This window comes from Aricia agestis, chromosome 6 (assembly GCF_905147365.1).
Source record: "Aricia agestis chromosome 6, ilAriAges1.1, whole genome shotgun sequence".
In the NCBI taxonomy this organism is placed as follows: Eukaryota; Metazoa; Arthropoda; class Insecta; order Lepidoptera; family Lycaenidae; genus Aricia; species Aricia agestis.
This window is the reverse complement of record NC_056411.1, coordinates 19,428,245-19,446,809: the sequence shown is the minus strand read 5'-3', so window position 1 is coordinate 19,446,809 and position 18,565 is coordinate 19,428,245. Positions and strand designations below refer to the sequence as shown.

General features: G+C 37.4%; 1 protein-coding gene across 1 annotated transcript in view; it reads left to right on the top strand.

Moving 5' to 3' along the window:
- LOC121727667 (O-acyltransferase like protein-like) overlaps positions 1-18,565 on the top strand; it is a 45,455-nt gene that overhangs the window by 24,109 nt on the left and 2,781 nt on the right. Inside the window, exons 2-9 of the mRNA XM_042115631.1 lie at positions 11,866-12,014; positions 13,661-13,807; positions 14,090-14,237; positions 15,370-15,481; positions 16,414-16,501; positions 16,940-17,106; positions 17,616-17,801; positions 18,125-18,304. Coding sequence (XP_041971565.1) covers positions 11,866-12,014; positions 13,661-13,807; positions 14,090-14,237; positions 15,370-15,481; positions 16,414-16,501; positions 16,940-17,106; positions 17,616-17,801; positions 18,125-18,304 — 1,177 coding nt within the window. The remainder of the gene's footprint in view (positions 1-11,865; positions 12,015-13,660; positions 13,808-14,089; positions 14,238-15,369; positions 15,482-16,413; positions 16,502-16,939; positions 17,107-17,615; positions 17,802-18,124; positions 18,305-18,565) is intronic.

Below are 18,565 nucleotides of genomic sequence, written 5' to 3'. Positions count from 1 at the left end.
GACAATCAGGTGATCAGCCTGCATTGTCCTAACCAAACTTGGAAATAACATGTTTCCAACGCGGGAATGGAACCCACGACCTCCGAGTCAAGAGCCGCGCTCTATACCACTAGACCACGGAGGCGTTTTATATTATAAATGCGAAAGTGTGTCTCTCTGTCTGTCTGTCCATCCGTCTGTCTGTCTGTCTATCTGTCTGTATGTGTGAAATTTGCTATGGAGATACTTTGAGTCCCGGGATAGGACATAGGATACTTTTCATCTCGAAATAAATGTACGGTTCCCGCGCGATGAACGAATTTTGACGTAACGGAGTTACGGGCGTCATATTCTAGTTAAAACATAATATTTCAAAACAGATATAATCAGCTCAACGTTACCGTTAACCTTAAAGTTATTTAATGATTTAAAATTTGATGGCTTTTACTTGAAACCTTATGATGAGTCCACACCGCCGTTTTTCCATACAAACTTTGTCCCCTGTTTCCTCCCTGGATAATGCCGGTAGAGTTATGATTTTTTTCCTGAATATCTATGGCCACTATTAGCATGTCCCTATGTTTTCTTTTTTTTCATAATTTTATTATTAAAAAAGATAAGAACGTCCAAAAACCCAAAAAAATGGCCAGATTTTCCTGTGTTCAAACACCCAGAAAACAAAACTGGCTAGAATATACACAAAAAAATAAAACATAGGAACACAGTTCAAGCCTTGCTTTAATTCTTAATGAAAAATTTACTTAAATCGGTTAAGTTTTGGAGAAGGAATCAGCGGACAACGAATCGAAGATTTTCTGTTCTTTTATTAGAACTTTTGTCGTGTTGTCTCTATCGCGCTCTGCGGTGGGAGACTTGAGGTTGGTGAGACAGCAATACATTTTCAAATACCTATTTTCAATTTCTCTCGCCCCTGGTGTATCCTCTTAATCGTATGGTACTTAAATGAATGACAATATTTTTAGTTGAATTATATTTAAATACTGCATAAAATATTTTACTACTCTATTTAGTTATTTTAATATGTATTTGCAAAGGATAGAGACGTATGGAAGGAAAGAGGGGAGGCCTTTGCCCAGCAGTGGGACACAAACGGCTAATTAAATGAGATTAGATTACTATTTGCGAGCGGTTATACTGTACTTTTTGTGTGGATACTACAAATTGAGATACCTTGAACCTGTGGTAGGCACCATGTTGTAGACTTTCTGAGAACATATTTTGTTTCAAATATATTCAGAAATAAAACAATTTTTATTTATTTATTTATTATTTTACTTCAGCTGTGATTTGTAAACAAAGACAGCTGTGACACAGTTCATACTTCATACTAGTAGTACGGCTGCCAATGTTCTTTGGATAAATACATATTGCACATATCAGTGTACTTTTACGTGGTAGAGACATGCTTCGGCTCGAATGGGCCGGCTCGACCGGAGAAATACCACGGGCTCACAGAAAAACGGCGTGAGTGAGTTTACCGGAGGCTCAATTCCCTACCCCCTTCGCTATTCCCTTCCTTACCCTGTAATCCTATTCCCTTTTAAAAGGCCGGCAACGCACCTGCAGTTCTTTTGATGTTGCGTGTGTCCATGGGCTACGGAAGTTGCTTTCCCGACCCGTTTGCTCGTTTGCCCCCTTATTTCATTTTAAAAAATTATACATATTGTGTTCATCTCATTGTGAAAAAATGTAACAAATTAAATAATAAAAAAATATTTATTAAAAAAAACGTGAAATATTTTCTTCTAGAGAAAGTTACACCAAAAGTCTATACTGATTACCTATGAATAATAAAAACTAAGGAAAAGTAACTCCGTCAAAAAACATGCTAGACAATACTTGTCACAAAAGTGTACCTTAGGTACACATTTCAATACATTTGCAATATTTAGGTGACCTTGAGCGGTACTAGGCTGACGTTACATGACATATCAAAAGGAACCAAATTTAAAACGGTAATAGTATGGGAGTTACGATTCCTTAGTTTTTATTATTCGTAGCTGATTACTGATATTACAGCTGAAGAAAATTCTTCAACAAACCAAATGGTTTGTTTGAACGTGCTTATTTCATAAAAAATCCCTTGAGTTACGCGAGTGGAGCTGCATACATTTTGTAATTATTATTATCAGTATATCGTACCATAAATAACAAAAAAAGCATATCCACAGCCGAACATAGAACCTCCTCCTTTTTGGAAAGTCGGTTAAAAATGGCCACAAATAACTCTACAGTCGGTTTAGCCCGGCCGCACATTGTCCGAAATTTCTGATCAGAAACGGTTGAACGTCCGCGCTGTCTCTTACATTTTGTACTGAGCCGAGTGAGCTCGAACTCGCCGGAAGGATATTTCGGATAGTGTGCGGGGTGGCGGTCCGGCGAAATTCAACTGTTTCTGATCAGAATTTGGACAATGTGCGGCCGGGCTTAAAGTTGAGTTTGAGCTGATAGTCATTTGAACTATCTATCTACTCTTCCTGAACATGTCTTTCTGACAAAAGATAGAGCAATGACTTGTTTTAAGTTGAACTTTGACAAAATCAAAGAGACATACATTAAAGAAACGAATCCTTTTCTATAAAATGAGCCGTGAAATAAACATCTGAATGTCAACGCCGTCATAACAAAGCATGTAATAATTACTGTAATAATTGACAAGAAACAATAATTGTGTGTACGATTGCGTGATTATAACGAAACGTCTTTGTTGTGTGACTTTGAGGCCCAGGGCCTTACGCCGCAAAGTGTTTTAAGTGATTTAAATAATAAGCCATTAACGGATTTTTTCCTAAAAAATATATAAAACAATAAAGACTATTTACTTAGCAGAATGGTAGATTGTTTTTATAATTTATGAGTTTATTATATTGTTGCCCTTGCGTGCAAAAAAATCGACCCACCCCGCGTGTTTCTGTTCAAGTCGCTATATATTAAAAAGTTATAGTTATTTATTATTTCTTTTTATTAATAATGCGAGTTAATATGATAGAGAATGTGTACGTTTACTCTACATTTTCTAAAACCAACATGCTTGACTACAAACGACACAAATCACTAAGCACCCCCATCACTCGGTTTTTTAATCGTTAATTGAACGGTTATGTTCTGTATGAAAAATCGGTCAAATCTTATTGTTTTTGTTTTGTCTCGATTTTTATTGATTCATTGTTCATTTAACTTCATTGTAAACGTAATTTCTTTGTGGCGAAATGGATATTACTCCGAATAAAGCCTCTCAAGCAGGGGCTTTGCTAAGAATTGAATTTAGACAACGAGTTGCGGCTAGAAGTCTTAATTTAAGTCGAACTTCGGTTACAAGAGTATACCGAAGTATTCTAGAGACTCTAAACTTTACCATGCGACCCATGTTCAGGAAGACATTGGGCTACATTTGAACGTGATGACTGTTTTAAGGTGTCAACGTCCTTGCGGAATCGACATCTCATTTCAGTTCAAGTGCAACGACGGACAAAAGAAGTCCGATGAGTTACAGTAATTGAGTAGACTGTACGACGAAGACTTGCAGGCAGCTGTTTTACTTCACAAAAACTCTCTAACGGTTCAAAATTAGCCCCAGCACACCGTCAAGCGTAGCTTAGTTTTGCACGTTCTCATGTTGATTTTTCATTGGAGCGATGGCGGCTTACTTAAGAGTGAAATATTGATACATAATATTATAGTTCAATAACTTTTAACCTACTGATGAACCGGTTATAATATAATGACTCACATAAAATTAAAAATATTATAAATATTTGGCAGTTAAAAGCTTAACTTAGTTATTAATAACGTTATACTAAATAGAACTAGGTAAATTACGATTTTTACACACTGATAATTATTGTTTATTTTATTGTGACGTTTGATTTTATATTGACATTTACTTACCTACTATTCAGTCTATCAAAATCATAAATTTTGAAATTACTTAAATGGATTTATTAACATTGATTTCGAAAAGCTTCACAACTTATCTTAATCAATGTTAATAAAATGCAGATGGTAAGATAGTGATAAATAAGTTCTTACATTCGAACAATCTGAATGGCGAATGCAAACGAATAGTGTAGGCGGCTATGATTTAGTCAAAAATATTATGTCACAATATATCAAGCGCGCGATATATGCAATGCAATGGCATATTAGTATGGTCAAGTTTCAATTTTAGGGTTCCGTACCCAAAGGGTAATAATGGGACCGTACTACTAAGATTTCGATGTCTGTCCGCCTGTCCGTGTGCCTGTCTGTCTGTCTGTATTTCTTCAGGCTGTACCTCAAGAACCGCTATAGCTAGACTTCTGAAAATTTCACAGAATGTGTATATCTGTTGCCGCCATATCAACACATACTAAAAACAAAATAAATGCTATTTTTGCTCGATATCAATAACGGGAACACAAGGCACTTGAAATATTTACTGTATATACTCACTTATATTTGTTCTTTAATAATTAATAATAAAATTGAAATAAATTAAATAATTAAGGGGGGCTCCCATACAAAAAACACAATTTTGAGCCTATTTTTGCTTTATTCTGGTACGGAACCCTTCGTGCGCGAATCCAACTTGCACTTGGCCGATTTTTTTGCTTACATTCAGTTCAGAATGAAGCTTAGGTTACGGACCTAAAGTCACTAAATGACTTGCGAATTGCGACCGTACTTGAGAAAGGTTCAAAATTCATAAAAAGTGGTTCAGAAAGGTGTACACTGTACACTTCAAATTTTTCAAGAGTTTTCGTTACAAGTTTTATTTTATTTAGTACCTCGTTTGACTTTTTAGTACTATCTGGATTCAATGAAAACTAAAATTAACTAAAAATAATAATAATAAGTATTTATTTTAACTAAAATTCTAAGCATTTATCCAGTTTAAAAAACTTCACCATGCCTCTGAGTGTAATGCCCCAAGCTGTAAAGCATTGCCTCACTGCTTTAGGGCTATCAGGAATCGGACGGTAGTTTTTTTTTTTTTGTATCAAACCCGTCCAGGGTTCAAATGCGAAGTACCTTAAGGTACGAGTGTCAATGACCCTGAATTTTAAATTACAACCAACTTTGTCAAATGGCTTCCCCTGGGAGCAATGTAAAGTAAGCTTATGAAAAGCAAAAACAAATGTTTCCTTTATGATTTGTTTCAGTATCAAAATATATGCTCTAAAACTGCTATGTATGAAATATAATATTCTTTAGTGCTCTAGGGTGATTTTGATAATATTTATGATAGACATAGTGTATGCTCACAGAAGATATAAAAGCTAATTCTATGGGGGCCGTAGATAGCTATAATCTATTTCATTTTTTAATATCCCAGAAATCGTACGTTTTTCCGACGTTTCTACGGGCACCAAGCGCGAGCAAATAAACATTTTTACTTGTTAATTATTGAAACATTACTTTTCATAATAGCTGTTCAAATCATAAAGACAAAATAAATAATTTCAATGTCGTTGAACATATTTGTAAGTTTTACGTTTCGATCTACATAATATTACGTGGTTTGGGATTTCCCCACATTCATGTTATGCTAATTGTATCAACCTTTCATGGTTTCGTTAAAAAACTACGTTTTTCAAACTAGACCGTTCACGCGACTCGGTCCGCGTAAATTGGGAATTCCACAGGAACCAAATATTGGAGCGTAGTTCCTTATCGCGCGTTGCGCCTTGGGCTAGACTGAAAAAGTTATAACGACACTTTTATTAGTACCTGCATGATAGGGGCAGAGGGCATTGATAGTATCCCTGCGTCAACTAGATGGCGTTTTTTGAGAAAAAACAGCGATGCGTTGTTTTTATTCCTGGGCGTCAATAGATGGCGTTTTTTTATATTTTTTGAGCATATAATATGTATAGTACAGGTTTTTTAACATAAGAAATAACTTCGTTCCATCCGGGTGTCCCTTGACACCTCTCAAGTTTTTTTCTACTAACGTTCTTAGCAATTCCCGTGATCTGTTCTATGTATGTGACAAATTATATCAAAATCGGTTCAGTAGTTCATGAGCTTAACATAAACAAAAGAATTATGTTGTGTATTGAAAGGAAAAGATTACTTTCAATAGAATACAGAATATACACAATATACAAAGTAATCTTCATATTTAACTGTAAATGTACAATTAGTAATTACAATATACAATTAAATGAATGGAATAAATACATTACAATAATAATTATTATTTATTGAGTTATGATAATCCATTTACGCAAAACGGCAATATTTTTAACTGTTACTTACCTGGTTCTTCCACTCACGTCTTTAATTATTTATTGAGTAATGATGATTGGAGTGTCGCGGTCAACGCTTCACTGAGGTCATGGACTCGGATGTAAACAAACATACAATATTATGCATCATACATACATAATAATATGCATTATAAATGCAAGATAGATTCATAATTAAAATATGAAACAATATCTTATAGTTTGATCAACATTTTAAGGCGATCCAAAATGATAACCTTGCACACAACCGAAGTCGTGTACCCATCGCAATAAGATTCATTTTAGCTTAGAATAAAATTGTAGTTTCGAGGGGCGGATCTTTTCTATGTCATTTTTCATGTGTTTTTTTTTTTAATATCTTTGGAAATTAATATTAAAAAACAAATTGTTCGGTTCAGACCTTTTTAATATAGGTTCACTAATTTATTCTGAAAATGAAATGTATGTTATCCTAGTTAATACTTATATTTCGATGATAAAGATTTTTGTCCGATGTGAGTTTGTAAATTATTTACAGCCAAAGTATTATGTTTTATTAAAATGTTTATGATTTAAACCCTTTTAAATATTGTGCTTTATATCTCATATTTTTTACATTTCGTCATTATATTGGAACTAGGTAAACCGGCAGTCAATAAATAATAAAATGGGGTTTGTCCTCGCCTTAATAAAAATTTGGAAGTCTGTGCCAGCTTTATGTTTAGTAAAGGTCGAGACATTGAAATAAAAAGACTAACGAATTCCGTGTTAGTTTTGGGAATGTTTGCATAAATTACAATGAATTTACTTAAATTTACCCTTATTTATAACTTGTTTATCCATAATTATCTCTTTTTATAAATTCCTAGAACCCGCGAAATTCCGCTCGAGCAGAAACCGTAATTTTTTCCGGGACATAAACATTAAAATATAATAACTATGTTCTTTTCTTCTCAAAATACATAATATACAGTGCAACAAAAGAAAGTTAAAATGCTTTAGAATGTGAATGAACCCTTATAATATAGAGTTGAAAGTAGCAGCGCTAAAAGAGCTATTTTTAGGGTTCCGTACCCAAAGGGTAAAAACTGAACCCTATTACTGAGACTTCGATGTATGTCCGTCTGTCTATCTGTCTGCAGGCTGTATCTCAAGAACGGCTATAGCTAGCCTTCTGAAGTTTTCACAGATCGTTTATTTCTGTTGCCGCTATCGCAACAAATACTAAAAACAAAATTAATTAATATTTAAGGGGTTGTATTCCCATGCCACAAACTTGATTTTTTGGCGTATTTTGCTCGTAATCAATAATGGCAACAGTGGGGGCTCCCATACAAAAAAAACACAATTTTTGGCCTATTTTTTTCTCTATAACGGTACGGAACCCTTCGTGTGCGAGTCCGACTCGCACTTGGCCGATTTTTTGTGATTTTTATTATATACAGGACTCATACATAATTACATACCTTAAAGTACTATCACGTGGATACACCTTAACGCGGGAAACATCTGGTCGTAATATAATAATAATATTAGAATAATAATATCTATGGACGCTTCACACCACGTCAGTCTGGCCCCGTGCTAAGTACCTAAAGGACTTGTGTTATGGGTTACGGGTACCATACAACGGAAATATATTTAATACATACTATACATATATTTAAGATTTTTATTATATAATACACATTTAATATACATCCGTGTCCCAGGAACATCGAAAACTTTTTGTTCCGTCAGCGGGATTCATAGTTCAAACCCGCGACCCCCGGCTTAAGCGCTGACAACAAGCCCAATCACTGAGCCACAAAGGTCGTCGAATAAATACGCATGTTGAGCGTTAGCGTTACAGCTGAGAAAATATTTTTTAATTACTGTTTCCTGCTTTGAGGCCGGATAGTTACGAAATTAAGAAGGTAAATAGGCTTATTAATATTATCTAGATATATTTAAAATATTTGATTCTTATAATTATTTCTCATCAGCTTCATATCTAAAACGGACCATAAGGAAATTCCGATAGATATAAAAAGTTGTTTTAAATATCCTTTCCAATCAGTTTCCAATAGTGTACCCTAGGGCCTAGACCCTAATAATAACTCCCACACCGGTTTCGGTGACGGTGGCCGGTTTCATTGAAAGCAGGCCAGTTACGCAGGAATAATTTTGTAGTGCCCAAGTGTGTACGCAGTACACAGGAGCACTCTCTATTCCTTTACTCTCATAACCCAGTGGGACGGAAGACCGACACGACTGGCGAGAGATCAGGCGCAGGACCGATATTTACATGCATTTTTGGTCATCAACCTGCATTGTCCTAACCAAACTTGGAAATAACACGTTTCCAACGTGGGAATCGAAACCACGACCTCCGAGTCAAGAGCCACGCTCTTAACCACTGGACCACGGAGGTGTACCCTAGACTCTTTAGATTTAGCGTACCCTCAGTGTACCCTAGACTCTTTAGAGCTATTGTATACAAAAACTGCTTTTTGAAGCTATAGTTTAAAAAAGACGTTTTTGCGTGTTTCTTACGCCGGTTCTTCTCGCCGGCTTAGTTCCCGAACCGGTGGTAAGCACCATGTAGACATTCTGAAAATATTTATTTTAAATTTATTCAGAAATTATATAAGTAATATATATAAAATAAATATTTATTTTAAATTTATTCGCGACAACCTAGTCATGACTCATGATACTCCGTAACGAAAATAAACCTTACACCACAGCGGTGCGGCGTTGCCGTGCGGACTTCGGCACGGTGTTTGTGTGCGTAAGACGTATTCGAATTATAAATAAAAGTTGATAAAAATGCTTTAAAGCGGCAGTCTCCGAGTGCCACAGGTATTTTTTAAGATGTAAACATCTTTAGCGTAGTGCACTTTTTATGTGAAGTTAACTTACATCAAAACACAGTTTGGTCTGATCGAAAATTCGTAAGACGGAGACTGGCGGGGCGGCGCGGTGTAGGACAGGGAGAAATAATATATTTATTTCTACCACGCGCCGAAAATTTATCCCTGTACGCTGTACCTGTTCTTTTGTTTGTCACTTCTGCTTTTATTAATAAAATAAGTGATAATAATAGTAACACGTTACTTCAGCATATCGTCAGACTAAACATGACTCTGCTATGTATATACTTTTTAAACTTACCTCTTAAACGTAACCAAAACCATTATGTGCCTTATAAGCTACATACTTAATTATCTAAAACATTACAAATAAATACAAATGCCCAAATTAACAATATTTATGACTCTGCCGGATTTGTTGGCGGATACGTTTTGCGCATTTCGAGAAATCTCTTTCCTTGATCGTAATTAACCGACTTCAAAAAAAGGAGGGTAACAATTCGACCCGTGTAATATTTCCAGCCCCCGTAGACAAGTGACAAAACGCTAACGCTAACGCTACAAAATGTATGGATTTGACATTAGTATTCGCTAGCGAAGCGATGACTTATGTCAAATCGCATACATTTTGTAGCGTTAGCGTTAGCGTTAGCGCTTTGCCACTTGTCTACAGTCCCAGAACTGCCCAGTTTTCGTACATGTTGGTCTATATCAGCGTCTGAACAAAATGTGCCAAATTTCAAAAGTGTATGTATGTATGTTTTTATATTTGTGTTCGCATGTTTCCGGAGCTACATGTCCGATTTATGTGATTATTTCTTTGTTGTACCTGGGGGGTGAGCCAAAACCTTTTCGTTTTCGCTTCGTTATAGAATCGCCGATGAAAATGTATGGAATTGTCATAAGCGTTCGTTAATATGGCGTTGACGTTCGACTCGTCTTATGTCAATTCCATACATTTTGATCGGCGATTCTATAACGAAGCGAATACGAAAAAGTTTCAGCTAAATGGCCAGGTATTGTTCAACTTAGGGAATACTGCAACTTTCATCAAAATCAGTTTAGCAGTTTTCAAGATTTTTTCTTTTTTTTATTTTTATTCTTAATTACGTGCAATTTTGAAGTCGTTTAAATAATTTTTTAATTTTATTCAGCCCGATATATATTTTGTGCAAAACACCGCTAAAAAGGTGTAGACAATTCGTATACTTTTACCCAATGATGACGAGGGATTTATCATATTACGAGCTTTCCGACTCGCACTTGACTGATTAATATTTTTCAATTCATAACTTTTTATGTTATCAAATGGTTAACATTACTTGAGCGCAATGTCAATAATTAAGCATCACACACTGTGTGCTATATCATATTATATACCTATATGTATTTTATGCCAAATTTAATGTAGAATTCGGTGGAGCCATGTTATTTAGTTGAGCCATGATATTAAGTCAATGGTAGTTGTGATCTGCCGTCTGAACTGGACTTAACCTGAGCAAATTATGCTAGAAACTCCATGCATCAATTTCTCTGATAGTTAATTTTTATTAGAATTTAGCATCTATGTTACGCATAAAGTTAATATACCTAGCGGAATAGAGCAAAAATCTCGACCTGTCAAACGAAACCGAAATTTGATTGAACATAAATTCTATGAGATTAAATTGTCAACGTGCGGCACGTGCCGACTGGACATCAAAAAAAGAGTGCTCCTGTCACGTATCACACGTCTCTTTACCACGCAGTGTTACTGATAGTGACATCTCTTGCTCAGGCCCTTTGTTTCTCTATTCCGCTAGGAATATTAACTTTATGATGTTATGGTGCCCTTGACATTGAGTCATACTTTACGTTAAAGTGACGCAAGGGATTCAGTGATGCTTACAAAACTCATTGTCTAGAATCTAGATCTACTCATAGTATTAGGCTGCGTTTCCACTAGAGATATGTTGCGACTTGCGAGGAATGTGTTTTTAAGATCCAATAGCATCGCCGCACTGAGTGATGTCACGGCAAGCTCACGTCAATGAAGCGATTCTATTGGTTCTCAAAAACACATTCCTCGCAACACATCTCTGGTGGAAACGCAACCTTAATAGTTTGCTAAGTACCTAGACTTAGCAAACTACGCAGTCTAGCGAACTAGCCTTATAATGAATCAATGAATTATGAAATATTCGCCCATTGTTAAAAGCGATTACTACTTTTATTGCTAACTGGTTATGCAATAAATATCGGATGTACTACCGTATTTTTATTTTTTATCATAAAAGCAACCATTTAACTCTGCCAAATTTTCAAGATTACGCAAATATGCCTTTTGTGGCTTTGTATTGGATTTTCATCCTACAAATCTTGTATGTTTTTTGTAAAACTAGAATCGAAATTATGAAAATAAACTTAGAACTAAAAAGGCCTCACTGATTGGTTCACACTCAGTGTTTTCGGCCGGTAACACCGAGTGTGAACCAATCTATCTATGTTTTGATTTGACTTTTCTTTCAATAAAATTTACTTGATTATTGTTGGAATAGTCCTTATTTTAGTATTTATTTTTAAGTGTACCTAAATTGAACATGAAAATTTTGAAATCTAAATCTTATATTATTAAAATTGCTATACATATCTTTGTCTTTTTCACTAAATAGATCAAGAAGCACCTCATTTCCGTTCTCTGTCTCTGTTACTTTCCAGTAAATGTAATTATTCTATCAAACCACTAGAAAATAATTATAGTATTATGTTAAATAATTTTATAAAACCACACATTAATTGACTAAATTTATCCCCCATTCCAGATGACTCTCCATACCCCCTTCACCGTCTGCCAACGCTGTACGAGTTGGACCACTATGACCGCTGCCTGCGGGAGCCCCAGGGGCTGTACTGCTCGGGGAGATTCCAGCTTACTTCGGAGAAACCCTCGCCCACCTTCAATTTGATCAAGGTAGAGATTACACCATTTGTTTTTCTTCTTGTCATAAGCTTAAGCATTAATAAACTCGGGAACTTCTCGGACGCTCTACTATAGAGCACCATATATTTTTTTTATGAAATAAGGGGGCAAACGAGCAAACATGTCACCAGATGGAAAGCAACTTCCGTCGCCCATGGACACTCGCAACATCAGAAGAGCTGCAGGTGCGTTGCCGGCCTTTTAAGGGGTAATAGGGGAGGGTAGGGATGGGAAGGGAAGGGAATAGGGTAGGGTAGGGAAGGGAATAGGGTAGGGGATTGGGCCCCCGGTAAACTCACTCACTCGGCGAAACACAGCGCAAGCGCTGTTTAACGCCGGTTTTCTGTGAGAACGTGGTATTTCTCCGGTCGAGCCGGCCCATTCGTGCCGAAGCATGGCTCTCCCACGTCTGTTTGTTTTTTTGTTTTTTTTTTGTTACTTATAAGCTCAGGTAACGATCGGTAAACTTACTTCTATACCTTGCAATGTGTTGGAAGTGGTTGCTTTTCAACCGACAAAGGCGAAGCCAAAGGAAATGTTTTAAAGGCAGGCTGTATGTATGATGATGTAGGTCTATTAGTTTCTTATAAAAATTATAAAATTGGTTAACATTGTTCATATATGTAAGCTTTATGTTTAGTTTATGTAAAAATTTACGTTAAACCTTAATAATATATTTGATTATCTCGGTATCAATAAATATTTCGTGATTACAGGATGTTAAATGTAATGGTAGATGTTTTGATTTCCGGGAGATTGATTCTAGTGATACAATTGTATAGAATACATCCGGTCGGGGAAAATGAAGGCAGATGCCGTTGACGTACGGAAAAGATGGCAGGCTAAAATCAATCTTCAAGAAACATTAAAGTCTTAAATGCATGGTTATGGAATATTAAATAATATATAATAATAATTAATTAATTATTATCATTGCCTCTATGATTAAAATTGCGTTTTTAGCGGATTTTCTTCGTAAAAAAATGTATATTTTCTTTACAGATTACTCTTACACCTTGGTTTAACTTAAACTATGACATGAAATAAAACAGGATAATATCAAAGCGAACATTACTTTACAAAACGGGCTCAAACCCATTAGTAATTTTCCACTGTTTGTTGTTTTCTCAAGTTCGCCATATAAGCCGAGCAGAACACGGAATACGGACCCATACGATATACATAAAGAATGTATCCTGTCTGATAAACATAAAACATGCTGCCTATAATTTTACTCAAGGTTAAATATCTACTGTGTTCTCTTAACGTTTTATGAAGAAATAGTATTTCTTAACTTAATATTATCCTTGGTGCGAAGAACCAAGCAAAATGGGCGAATATCCCATAGACGGCCCCAAATTACATAATAAAATAAAGTAAAGAATTGTTACGTTAAGCCATCATTGTTATTACATTCATTTCGAAACGAAAATCGGGAAATGTATAGCGACCAGGCAATCCAACGTAAACTATAATATTATGCAGTGGGCAGAAGATTAATCAATATTATATGTTGTTATTTCACTCTAAACGCGCGTTTTTTTAAGGATCCTCCTGCGGAATCTCTGGTAAACCACACCAGGATATGATCATGCCTATGTCCAACCGTAGTCTAACTTCATCACCAACTCTTCCAGAAAATCTCCGGCGACACGAGCATGTTCAACCGCAGCTTCGTCCACCGCGGGGTCTGCGTCAGCGAGCGCTGCCCCTCCACCGAGGTCAACTCCACCTGGCGCTTCGAGCAGTGCGTGCAGAAGCAGCTGGACAAGTACCGCCTGCAGGTAGGTCATAAACCATATATAGAATGGTAACTCATGCATAATTCAAAAAACCTATATTCCAAATCGTTATCTCTGAGGACATTGACAACCTATTAGGGCTCTCTCTACACTGAAGAAGTCATGATAGTATAAATCATAGTAATATTATGTATGTAGTATACTGAGTACCTAAAAATCAATTTCCGCTTTGAGAAACCGAATTTTACTATGATAATCATTAATTAGATGGATTCTTTTACTTCCACTTAAATCCATATTAATCGATTGCTTCCACAATCGCAGGGCAGGCTGGAGAGCTACCACTGCTATACCAACACGCCGGAGCGGCCGCCGGACGCACCAGAGAGGATGTTCGTTGGCGCCCTGCTGCTGATCCTCTTCTTCAACTTCCTCGGCACCACCTATGACCTGATCACCTATGGAGAAGGAAGTAAGCGTTACTTAAATATCGAGATCGAGAAAATCTGAAAGATGGCCGATGAGGCGAGAGACTATCAAGATCCACTTGACTATCAAGAGCAACCTGTACTGAACTTGATGAGGGTGTTTGAAACATAAAGTTAATATACCTAGCGGTTTGAAATTTTATTTGTCACCAGGTGCCACTTTGTAGCCTTGTCTGTCGTGTCAAACTGCTGTCATATGACTTTTCTCATAGATTTAATATTTTGTGAAATCTTGTGACCCTTGTACGATTTAATACCGAAAAAAAAACCTCCTCTTTTTTGAAAGTCGGTTAAAAATGCCACAAGGCATCGGGATAATATTCATGGGGGCGTAAGGGTTCTATGGAACCTCAGTTTTTAAAAGGACAATATTTTACAAAGCAGCTTTAGTTCAAAAATTTACCACGGCTTAAAATACTCTTGTCGGTCTATATTCGGTTACCGTTACAATAAAGGCTGTTCCACACGTAACAACAACACTACGACCACAACCACACCACGTGGTCGGGCGTATACTTTGTATTGACAATGAATAGGACTATTCACACGTACCACATTCAACTGTCGGGGTCGTTAACCGCATGTGTGATACAGATGACTACATTTTGTCGCAACGGTTATGGTGTGGTTGTGGTACGTGTGGGTCAACCCTGAGAGCCCCCGCAGACTGCAGACTTTTAATCGGCCGATAGTTTAGTTGGGCTCTAGATCAGTATGAAGCTGTATGGAAGTGCGCATATTATTACAACGACACCTAGTCGGCCGATAATTAAGTTTGATGGGCTATACGCCATCGGAAAACTATCGGCCGATTGCTAAATTAGAACGACGTTCTTACAAGCACGCACACGAAGCCGATTGGTCGGCCGACTCGGCAGAAATCCGAATCGTGTAAATTTTTCCATTCAATAATCTATCGCTGTGAATGGAACGTGTGAGAGCAGTTGGCCCGATGTTTCATGGTGTGCGCGCCTACCACCAACCTGACTGTTTAGTTGGCGTAGTGTGCGCGCTAACAGCCCAATCCGATCAAACTTTCAGCCGATTCGAAGTCTGCAGTCTGCGGGGAAACGTAGGTGTCTACCGGAACTCATGATCCATTCTCCACATTTCCAGAAAGCAAGCTGCTGAGGGCGTGGTCGGTGCGGGCGAACTGGGCGCGTTTCACAGCCACCTACGAGGACGGAGACAAGAGACTGCTTAACTTGAAACCCATACAGGGCATCAGGTAAGTCTTCGTTTAAATTAAAAAGAAAAAAAACGGTCAAGTGCGAGTTGGACTCGCGCACGAAGGGTTCCGTACCGTGAGCGAAAGTTGGCAAAATTTGTGTTTTTGTATGGGAGCCCCTATTTAATTTTATTTAAATATTATTATTAATTATTAAAGAACGTCATATATTTTAGGCCTTTGTGAAAATTTCAAGTGCCTATTTATTGCCATTATTGATATCGAGTAGACAAGGCCAAAAAAATCACGTTTTTTGTATGGGAGCCCCCCTTAAATATTAATATTATTTTGTTTTTAGTATTTGTTGTTATAGCGGCAACAGATTTACACAATCTTTGAAAATTTCAGAATTCTAGTTATAGCGGTTCTTGAGTTACAGCCGGGAGACACACAGACAGACAGACGGACAGACAACGAAGTCTTAGTAATAGGGTCCCGTTTTTACCAATAATCATATACAAAATACCAAACAAACTTTCGCCTTTATAATATTATTAGGACTAGAACTAGGACTAGGACTAGGATGGCACTAGGTACTTGAATTTTTCACAGAGTCCTTTATTATATGTACATACTTTAATATTCAATTATAATATTAAAATAAAATTAAAATTGAAGGGGGGCTCTCATACAAAAACACAATTTTTGGCCTATTTTTCCTTTATAACGGTACGGAACCCTTCGTGCGCGAGTCCGAATCGCACTTGGCTGATATATTTTTTTTTGCTCTATTGTGGTACGGAACCCGTCGTGCGCGAGTTCAACTTGCACTTGGCCGATTTTTTTAGTTCTGGTAGAGATAAAAAAGAGAAGCCGCAGGCCCCTCTTTGCCTGCCTTCGACGCCCCTTTTTATCTGGCGCCATGGGCGGTCGCCTAGCATCACCCCCCCTAAAGCTGCTGTGTAATGAAATGTTCTCTACCCCCCTTTCAGGTGCACGATGATCCTGTTCGTGGTGCTGGCGCACACGGTCACCATCGACCATTACCTTTACTCCGGCAACCCCATCTTCTTTGAAAAGGTATAGTTTTAACTGCAAGTGGGCATGATGTATAAGTATAAAAGCGAAAAATGCTATCAAGAAACACATTGCAACATTTTTCACTTATATCCATCCACTATACACAATATAATATTATAAATGCGAAAGTGTGTTCGTCTGTCTGTCTGTAACCTCTTGACGCCCAAACCGCTGAACTGATTTTGCTGAAATTTGATATTTGATATCTATAGTCCATTTACGTTTTTAGTGAGTCTTGCGTCATCAAACTGGTTAAAAATGTTTAACAGGCGTTAACATAATATTGTGATGACTATTATTTTGTACGTGTATCTACAAACTGAATTGTCTCTTACTGGGCTTACACTGTTCTTGATCTTTAAAGCAGCCCTCTCATGATCATTTTGCGAATATACCAACTGAATCATCTCATACCAAACTCATATTCACTCGTTCCAGATCCTCCACAACCCCCTCACGATAATCCTGCGGAATGGATCCTCGATGATCCAGCTGTTCATAGTGCTGTCCAACTTCCTGTACGGGTACGGCACGCTCATCTACGCCAAACAACACAAGTTGAGGCTGAGGGATCTGCCGCTGAGGATACTCAATAGGGTGGTCAGGTAATAAAGAAATTGGAATAGATAAATGCAATTGCTCAGATTGAAACGTTGCTAATGTAAAACTTAGAAACTACAATTTAACCGCCGCACCCAAAGACGAACATTAATTATTAGTTAACTGTAATTAAATTAAGAATTTGACATAAGCCATAATAATTATCTGTCAAACTCTACATTAAATTAATCATGATTATTAAACCAAAATAAATGTCTCTGAGTGCGGCAGTTAGTTTATTTTAACTTGCTTTACTATGCTCTCACCTAATTACATAGACAATACTTCTATATAAAGCTATACAAAATCTGTGATCAACAAACCTGACTTTCAAATTGGACCTTCTTGAGAACCTTTAACTTACCAGTTTTCAATGTAATATGATTATTCCCTATTGACCATAGACGTACACAACAAGTCTGTCTTACAAAATTTTGTAGCAATACAAAAATCTATTACATTAACCGTGTCACGATACTTGACTTATACTATAAAGTGACTTGGCCTTTTACAGATTGTCCCCAGTTCACCTGGGCGTGGTAGCATACGCCGCGACGTGGTGGAAGCGCGCCGGCGACGGGCCGCAGTGGGACAGCACGGTGGGAGCCGAGAGCGACATCTGCCGCAGCAAGTTCTGGCTGCACGCCTTCTACCTGCACAACCTCTTCGACTCCAACAACCACTGCTTGCTGCAGACATGGTATGGCTTAATTCCATTCGTTATAACCACCCGATCTTCTGTTCCACTGCAATAGATAATTTAGGTGCGGTGGCGTAAAATCTTGCTATGGAGCTCGTAGAATTTGATACTTTTCTCTACTTATAACTCCGTGAAAAAATATCTAAATTGCTTAAAACACTTTCGGGATATTCCCAAACGATGGCTACTGCAGCTGGTTAGGGAACTTACCCAGTGACAAACTTGCATGGAGCATTTTAGGAAAAAGACAGTAAAACTCGTCTTTACTTCGATTGGCGCTATATCATGACCCGTCACACTTTAGTAATTCTCGTCTCCAACAGGTACATGGCTGCGGACATGCAGCTGTTCGTGGTGGCGACGCTAGTGCTGATAGTCCTGGAGCAGCGGCGTTGGAGGCCGATACCCGTGCTGCTGGCGCTGACCGTCGGCTCCATCCTGCTGAACATGGCCCTCGCGTACTACTTCGATTGGAAGGTGCTGCTGTACATCACGTCACCTGAGTGAGTTCAATAGTTGTTTAATCATAGGATGTTTGGTGGGTTTAATCATAAATTGTTTCTGGTTGTTATTAATATTATGACGCATTCGGTATACTCAAAGCCAAAATGTATTGAATTAATAATTAATGTAAATGAATAAACTTTTACCTTACAACGCATCTAAGCTATAAGGATGAGCTGAGTAAAACCTAGCGCGAGTAAAGGTCGCGAGTAAAGGAAATCGATTAATAAGTATTTACTGGAGTTCACAAGATGATATAC